The 8721-nt window shown below is 42.3% G+C and overlaps 1 protein-coding gene across 2 annotated transcripts; it reads left to right on the top strand.

Annotated features, from left to right (window-relative positions):
- The first annotated feature begins 4746 nt into the window (after nucleotides 1-4746).
- LOC311106641 (putative nuclease HARBI1) lies at nucleotides 4747-6870 on the top strand. Of its 2 annotated transcripts, XM_084149031.1 has the most exons (4): nucleotides 4747-5609; nucleotides 5679-5794; nucleotides 5891-6002; nucleotides 6097-6868. In XM_084149031.1, exons 1-4 carry the CDS (start codon nucleotides 5138-5140, stop codon nucleotides 6465-6467), a joined length of 1071 nt encoding a protein of 356 aa, XP_084005157.1. In that variant the 5' UTR covers nucleotides 4747-5137; the 3' UTR covers nucleotides 6468-6868. The 2 variants fall into 2 exon arrangements, 1 of the variants encoding a protein (XP_084005157.1); XR_014610347.1 differs by lacking the exon at nucleotides 5679-5794 and having other exon boundaries at nucleotides 4832-5609; nucleotides 6097-6870.
- The last annotated feature ends 1851 nt before the right edge of the window (nucleotides 6871-8721 follow it).

Genomic DNA, 8721 nt, shown 5'->3' with positions numbered 1-8721 from the left:
AGGGTGTAGTGTTTTTGCGGACTGTAGTGTTTTTGCGGATATTACTGTAGTATTTACTACAGTGTTTTTTGTGTGTGGATAATACTGTAGTATTTACTATAGTATTCTACAGTATACTACAACAATCTATAGTAAGTACTACACATGATTGAGGGATACTACAGTGTGTAGTATAGTATTCTACAGTATACTACAGTTTACTACAGAATTCTATAGTAAGTACTGTAGTATTCTGTAGTAAACTGTAATATTTCTTCATGTGGACTGAAAGGACTTTGAGGGATTGGCTGTTCTAAAATTGATAAGACTTTGTCTTGTAGCCCTTTCCTGCAGTCAATGACTAAAAGCGCCCTCTTTGGCCTCATGGGTGGAACGTTATTAATATTTTTCATAATTTCATAATTAATAAAGAGCAGACAAAAATCTGGTGTTTCTATGTCAAATAGTTGTGTTATATTTCAGTCTTCTCTGATGTATATAAAGTGTAGTATTGGGATGCAAACTCAAAATTATATACATTTCAACTCTATATCTGACATGGTACAGGTGTCTTGTTTTTTAAGCCCATAATCATGTGTGTGAGGTGTATACTTTTGTTTCAAAGTAGATTTGTTTAAGACTACCAATAATCACTCTGTGTGACCCTGATTTAGCCCACTGCAGTAAAAGTTCAAAGATCTCCAGTGGGTTCTTTTCCACTGACAGTCTTGAGAGAGTGTATGATGTTATTATGTAAAACAGACCTGGCAGGTGCTCTAAACAGAACAGCTGCCTGGTTTCTTTAGCCAGGGACTCAGTCAGGACACAGAGGTGAGATGTGGGGAAAGTCACAGTCACAGCCTCAAACACTAATTTGATCAATCATTCCATTGTTCTAAGAGGCCTGGCTGTAGCAGACAAGGCGTTGAACGGTAGGTAATGCAAGTCTCAACCATGCACAGTGACCTTTGAAAGGAACGTGGCTTAAAAAGGTGAAAACTAGTGCAGAGTGGGAGTGATAAATTCTTCATGAAATGGTGGAGGGTTATAATAAGGATAAATAGATATTTTGATATGTCTTCACCTTCACATTTCTGCTTGGTTCATTTGTTATTAATGTTGCTTAATGTTGTTCACTGCCCCACTAAAGAGACAATTAGTAACCCCCCACCTCCTTGGTGTACAACACAGTTTATTAGCCAAATAAAGCACACCATTTCTCCCATAAGGTCCTAGCACGTTTCCATTGGGCGGAAAGGCTTCATTTGAAAACCTTTCCCACTCACTCAATGATTGAACACACCACAGCAGTAAAACTATGTATCCTCACTTAAGCTAGCAAACAAATGGGCTCTGAAGGGGAGCAGTGCTCTCCTAACCTCAACAAATTGCAGGCGCTTGGCTCCTCATAACCTTCCTCCCTCACAGCTGGGCTTGATATTAGTGTGGTTTTACAGGCAGGCAATGCGTCAGGCAGCTCTCTCTCTCTTGTTCACTGACCCACAGGATGACTTCAGGGGGAAGTGTCTTCTTTTAAGACCTCCTTTCTCCCTGCTAATTAAATGGAGACCGAAGTGGTGGGGTGCGGGCAGCGTGCCTCTCCTCCCTGAGAAGCTTCTCTGGCACAAAACGCAGTTTCCGTGGCGATGGGTTCGCATGGAGGAAGCCGCACCTCATTCAGCCCTAGAGACAATCAAAGAGCAGCCATAGCCCACTGACATGATCAGAACAAAAGCTATTATCACATAAAGCACTGTGATTTATAGGGACACTCCCTTATTTTCAGTGTAAAAGCTTATGTAAGGCATAAACAAAACGTGTTTGACAGTGGTGTGTCTGTGCCTACCGAATCTATCAGGGAATAACCATTGAAAACAGACTCGTAAACACTCAAAGGAAGGGGAGAGATGCTATGGCAATTTGTGAGAAACCATTCCACTGAAAAGCACATTTTATTACATGTACTATGGAAAGACCGAACCGTTCTCACAAATATACCATTGGGTTTTCTTGTAGTTCACAGACAGATATTGCCCAATTGACATTACAGGGCACATTATTATATGAGATTTATGAGATTGGTGTTAAATTCTGGAGTAACTGTATGGGACTAGAGGCATAAACAAATGTTTCTAGTACAGTATATTTGGGCTGAATTTTGCTTGGCTACATTCTGCTGCCTCTCTTCAGTTGCTGTATCCCAGCTTTCCCAGTTCCCTGACAGTGTATCAGGAGTCGTGTCTCATGTTGCAAACAGAAATTACATCTCTTGCTGGGAGCTACAGTATGTCTGATTGTTCAGGGTTGGTTGGCTCTCACACGGCAGAGCAGAGGAGGCAGGAGGAGGCCAGAGAGATATTTCCATATACATACAGGAAGTCCTTTATTTCAGGATGCAGGAGACAAGCTGTGAAGAGAGGAGAGCTAAACATCAGAGATAAATATTCTAGAATAGAGATATAAAGCTTTATAGTCTCATAATGACAGCGGTATACAGACTGGCTGGTGATGGATTCCCACACAGTAGCCTACCAGGCCTAGCCCTGCCCATCTAGGCCTTACCTGGGAGGGACAGTGGGGTCGGTAGCTAGATTAACAGAGCTGCCTGCCCTGGGAATACTGGGATTCCTCTCTGGCATTGTCCGGCAGCCCAGGAATGAACCATCCCAGCTTTTTAGGCCCACGTCCCCCCTGCACTCTGCAGCGAGCGGCAGATTCCAGATGTTTACCCATACAGAGAGAGACGAGACATCAGTCTGATAATGTCTGATAAACAGGCCTGAGGGTTGAATGGGCGTAATTCATTATCTGCCATCTCATTGCAATGCCAAGCTACAAATACTTTTTCAAAGCAGAAAGAAATTAGAAGGCTAGACAACGTGTCAAAAAGCTGTATGTCTCACCCTCCCTCTTACTCCAAATAAAGTTATTTTGTCAGTTCATGGTATAGAAATGACAGAGGAAGCAGATTAATCTTATTCATTCATTCATTCATTCATCACAACACTGTTCTTACACTGATACTTGCACATTCCTTTGTGGTGGTGAAGATAGAATGCTGAGAATTATAATTTTTTGAGGAACTGCTGAATGACCTCATGTGGATATGGAATGCACACACCTTAAGTCTGTCATTATTGACTTTGTGAACCTAATACAGGTAAGACCTGGGGCCTGTTGCACAAAAGTAGAATTAAGACATCCGGGATAAATGACTCAGCTGAGCTCAATGAAGCCAAAACATGTGCATCCAGGCTTAATTGGTTGCACAAAGACCAAGCCAGGATGAGCAGACACGGATTCATTAAGCCAGGTGAAACCAATCCTGGATAGGTGCGCGCTCACGGCTCACTCAAATAGACCCCGCCACAGATCACAGATTAACTGATTTACCATGGCAACTAGAGCCGCGTACTTTTCCCCGTCGGAAGCACAAATCCTCATGGAGGCATACGAGGAGGTAAAAGATATAATTAAGAAGAAAGGCAACACCGCCACAGTGATAAAGCAAAGAGAAAAAGCGTGGCAAAGTATTGCAGACCGCCTGAATGCGTAAGTAGTGCACAATTACACACTCACCGCTCCGCTGAAACATCACAATGACAATTCAAATATTTAATTCACATCTCCAAAAATGCAGTTGTACTGTAATTATGAAACGGTTAAATTGTTTATTGAAATGCACTGCAGATATGAGTGAAATTGTGTAAAGTAACTCCATCACACTGTATAAAGCTATGATAAATTTTTTGATATTTTTACTGAAAACAAGACAAAAATACCAAGTAATTTTTTGCAGTGTGACTCCATTAAATGTGTGTGTGTGTGTGTGTGTAGATTAAACATGAACGGGCCAAAACGGACATGGCAGCAGGTCAAAATCAAATACAAGAACATTCTGCAGAATGGTATGGTCCCTGACTAATATTTAACAAAGCACAAGCATATATTGTACCCAGAAGGTGCCTGCTCACACATTGTCTGTACTGTTTTAGCAGTGAAAAAGAATACCCACAGACAAGGCACGGGTGGTGGGTCACCAAAGGCTGACCTTACCCCAGCAGAGGACATGGCCTTGGAGCTAAATAAAGGCAGGCCCGTCTTAGAGGGGATCCCTGGGGGGAAAGAGACGAGCATAGGTTCCTCCCAAGATGCCACCCGCTTCATTCAAGGTATGTCCTTCCATCTCTACATGGGATACAACCACATTCATATTGAATCAATTTGGACTGTCTGACTTTGGTTTACCTATTGCCTTGCAGTGTCTGGCAGCACTGTGTTCCTGTTAGAGCCACCAGCACAAGCACCAGACGATGCTGATCCAGTGAGTACTCCATCAAAGGCATACTGTAGGCCTGGCATGTCTTGTCTACTAGCTTCAATATGAATCCGATTAAATGTGATAGGGTGAAGGCCCCAGTGCAGCAGCAACAGCACATGATGGAGACGATGATGAGGAGGAGACCATCTCTCTGGATTCCAGAAGGCATGAGGTATCATGTTAAGACTGTGAAAGTACTATTTACTCTACAATGGTGAGGAGTCCTCATCAAAATCAAAAAATCTAATTTCTTTTACAGGACCCAGATGCTATACAGTGGGAAAACCAGCCTGGCAACAGTGCGTATTAATAAAAGGACACCACATCCTGCCAAATTCCAGCTGCGCTAATTGTATTGTGTTCACAGAGCTCACAAGCTATCAGAAAGTTGTATGGCAACCACCTCCGGCGCCAAATAGAACTGGCAGACATAGACATTCAGTACAAGAAGAAAAAGATGGAAAATCTTGCACTGGAGTCCGAAATAAAAAAGAGGACAATTAGGAAACTGGACCTTGAAATAAAAAAACTTGAGAGGGAGGTGAGATATGCCTTCAATGTACACTGTATGCTAACTGTAACACAAATGTATTAATCATTATTTTTCTTTCCTCCCCCAGCTCCAAGAAGATGACACAGCTCAAAATAAAAATTAGGTATATTCTCGTAAAGTCAAGTGAGCCATGACATATGAGCTCTTATTGTGAGCACACAGGACGGTGGCATCTTTCTAAGGTTTTTTTTATTTTCCCAGCAATCAGTACAACCAAGTCATCGTTATAAGGCATCGCCCTCTTTTGCCCACCCCCCCAGCACCAGGTGTGGCCACTAGCCTATATGAAGGCCCAAAATTGTGTGTTCCTTTCTGCTCTGACAATGGCATGCCCATTCGTGCGAGATGTGGTGGATGAAGAAGCACTTGTGCTGAGGAGAGCCTTCAGGCGAGAAAGGGTCTTCAGGGACCGGTTGGACCCACTGGCCTTCCCTGATGACCATCTATATGAAAGATACAGGTTTTCTGCAGATGGCATCAGGTATCTATGCAGACTACTGGGTCCCAGGATTAAGCACCGCACTGCACGGAGCCATGCACTGAGTGTGGAGCAAATGGTTTGTGTGGCCTTGCGCTTTTTTGCTAGTGGAGCCTTCCTGTACTCAGTGGGGGATGCAGAACAGCTGAACAAGGCCACAATTTGCCGCACAATAAGGAGTGTGTGTCTGGCTATCAAAGCATTAGCAGATGTCTTCATCTCCTTCCCTGGCCACAGAAGACTCTGTGACATCAAAGAGGAGTTCTATAGGATTGCAGGTAAGAGGATCTACAAATTACAGGACAACTGTTAACACATAGTAGGATACTCATTACTTTGTGTGACAGGTTTCCCCAATGTCATTGGTGCAGTGGACTGCACACACATAAGGATAAAAGCCCCCTCAGGTGCCCATGAGGCCGATTTTGTGAATAGGAAATCCTTTCACAGCATTAATGTTCAGGTGAACATAACTTTTTGATATTGTCCATTGACGAACACTCTGCATTGCCAGTGATGTGCATTGATTGGTGTAATATTCCTCATCTTATGATTTCAGATGGTCTGCAATGCTGACTGTGTGATCAGCAATGTTGTGGCAAAATGGCCTGGCTCAGTCCATGACTCCAGAATCTTTCGGGCCTCTGAAATCTATCAGTGCCTATCACAAGGTAAGCCACACAACCCCTATTTATAACCATCATGGCTGTGTCAAGAATATCACTGTGTTTATGAGGTAGTAATGATGAGATTTTGTGTTGACAGGTGAATTCTCTGGTGTGTTGCTGGGAGACAGGGGGTATGGCTGCCAGCCTTTTCTCCTGACACCTTTCACAGACCCCCAGGAAGCACAGCAGGCCTACAACCATGCCCATGCCAGGACCAGGGCCAGAGTTGAAATGACCTTTGGCCTCCTGAAGGCACGCTTTCACTGCCTTCACAAATTAAGGGTCAGCCCTGTTAGGGCATGTGATATTACTGTGGCTTGTGCTGTCCTCCACAATGTGGCCTGCCTGAGGAAGGAGAGGGCCCCCAGAGTGCCACCAGCCATGGACTGGGACAATCCGGCAATCTTCCCTGATGACGACAGTGGTCGGCTGCTGAGGGACCAATATGTGTTGAATTATTTTAGTTAGTATGTGTGCTTTCAATTTTGGTTAAATATGTCCTGCGGTGGCAGAGGAATTTGGGTTTTTTTGGGTTCGTTTTTTTACGAATTTGGCCTCTTATGATGTTTGTGCGGTATACTGTGTGTAATACAAGGCTGCAGGGAGGCTACTGCATCCATTCATTTGTCTGTTCAGTTGATGTGTATGGATTTGTCCTGCATTTATTTTAGTGTGCAGACATGCAGGGTGTGTTATATACAGACCTTTGAATGTGTATGTATCATTTTGTATAATATGCTTGGATTCTGTGCTTTCCATCTTGTAGAGTCACTGTGACTTCAGTTTCGAAAGGAGCTGATGGTTTACCTGCTTTGTTTTGTCCTTATTCAATAAAGGAACATAATGTTACACATTGTGTTTTTATATTCATATGGAATGTGTATTTGTTTATATGACAGAGTACTAGGGCCACACTGAAGAAAAAGGATAAAGTCATAAATTTATGAGGCTGGTTCTTTCTGCAGAAAAGCTACATATTGTTTTTACAGTTTTGATACTTATGACAATGTGATACTTAATATTCTGGCACATCAGCATGTCTTTGTTTATGAAACCATACTGAAGTACAATTTCACGAAATGCCCCACATCTGTCATTTTAACAACTGTCCTCCTTTAAAACAACTGGTTACAATATTATGACTTGTGTTTTTTTCCCCTCTGTGGCCCTAATATTCTATCATTTTATATATAGCCTTATAGTCTATGGGAAACTGTAAATTATCTAATGATAGCAACATCATCTAAAAATCATTTTTTATCCAAAATCATTGAAATTAATGATCACAAACGTTTAAATAATGACAGTGGGTCTAGTTATATGTGATAACAATGTATAGTGAGCAGTGAAATAACTATTGGTTTCCATTTGTGGTGACTGCTGACTGACATTAGGGATGAGATTAAATAGATCCTGGAATTTAGCCTGGTCTGGAGCAGGCTAGCTCCACAGAATAAATCTCCATGGTAATTTATACCATAACATATCCTCCTGCCCCCTATCCATCTTTAGTGCAACCGGATTACGGATCAATTGAGCCAGGATCACCAAGATATCCTGGCTTAATCCCTTATCCTAGTTTTGTGCAACAGGCCCCTGTAGTTCAGGTAAGATTTGGCATGGGCAAAATATTGACCTTGGGCTGTGTCACAGTTGTATTGGTAGATATTTGGGAGGAGGAGTCTCTCATAGGATATAACTATAGCCCAGAGTTGTTCCTGGTCAGGTCACATGGCCAGACAAAAAAATCCTGCTCCTAATCATATCCAAGACCCCATTTCAAGGGATGCATCTTAAAGGCCCAATGCAGCCATTTTTAAATCAATATCAAAACATTTCTGGGTAACAGTTAAGTACCTTACTGTAATAGGTTCCCATTAAAATGGGCAAAAATAGCTTTTTAGCAAACAACTATTTCTCAAGCAAGAATTTTGCTAGGACTGTCTGGGAGTGTTCTGAGTTGGGAGGGGAAAACTGAAAACTAGCTGTTCTTGGCAGAGAGGTTTGGAACTCTCTTTGTTATTGGTCTTTTAACCAATTTACCGCATGGTGATGTCACCATGGAAAGCCGAAATGCCCGCCCATGCAAACCTGCTGATTGGAAGGTCCTGTGTAAATTGTATTTTCAACCAGCAACTATCAGGAAATAACACTGATTAAATTTGTTTGCTCTTTACAGTGTTAGTTTCATCAGCTGTTGTACAATATGATATAAAACACAGGAAGAACAGCATTTCTACTGCACTGGGCCTTTTAACAACAATACCTCAGTATCCGAAGCTGCTACAGTGCTTCTTCTCCAGGTCCTTGGAATAAAAGAGCTCTTGAAGAACATGCATTTCCCACAATCTGCTGCAAGGAAGCGTCAGGGGCTATAATTTGCCAGTCTAATTAACTGGCCATTTTGAGCAGTGTGAAGCGGTGTGAACCCAGCGAACAACAGACGTTACCACAACTTTAGAGAACATTCCCTTAATAGTCTCATTAGGTCATTAACTAGAGTTTTCATAGTAATGTTCCCGTGATGTGCAAGGAATGCTTCTAAGAGACCATTCCCTTAACGTGAAATAGAACTTACCCAGAACATGTTCTCAGAACTTTAGAAACTAATATTCTAGACACATTTCATGGGAACGTTGCAAGAACATTCATGTGTCCAGTTTTCTGTGGGTTAGGAGAATATTCCATCAACGTCCCACCAAACATACACAGAATGTGTGTC

The sequence above is a fragment of the Coregonus lavaretus genome (assembly GCF_964263955.1).
Source record: "Coregonus lavaretus genome assembly, chromosome: 31".
NCBI lineage: Eukaryota > Metazoa > Chordata > Actinopteri > Salmoniformes > Salmonidae > Coregonus > Coregonus lavaretus.
The sequence above is the reverse complement of the archived record's forward strand: the minus strand, read 5'-3'. Positions and strand labels throughout refer to the sequence as shown.

Excerpts from the sequence above, each read along its gene's own strand:
- LOC311106641 (XM_084149031.1), top strand. The coding sequence starts at position 5,138 with ATGAAGGCCCAAAATTGTGTGTTCCTTTCTGCTCTGACAATGGCATGC. Across the intron at positions 5,610-5,678 it reads GGAGTTCTATAGGATTGCAG|GTTTCCCCAATGTCATTGGT; the intron begins GTAAGAGGATCT and ends TTTGTGTGACAG. Across the intron at positions 5,795-5,890 it reads TTCACAGCATTAATGTTCAG|ATGGTCTGCAATGCTGACTG; the intron begins GTGAACATAACT and ends TTATGATTTCAG.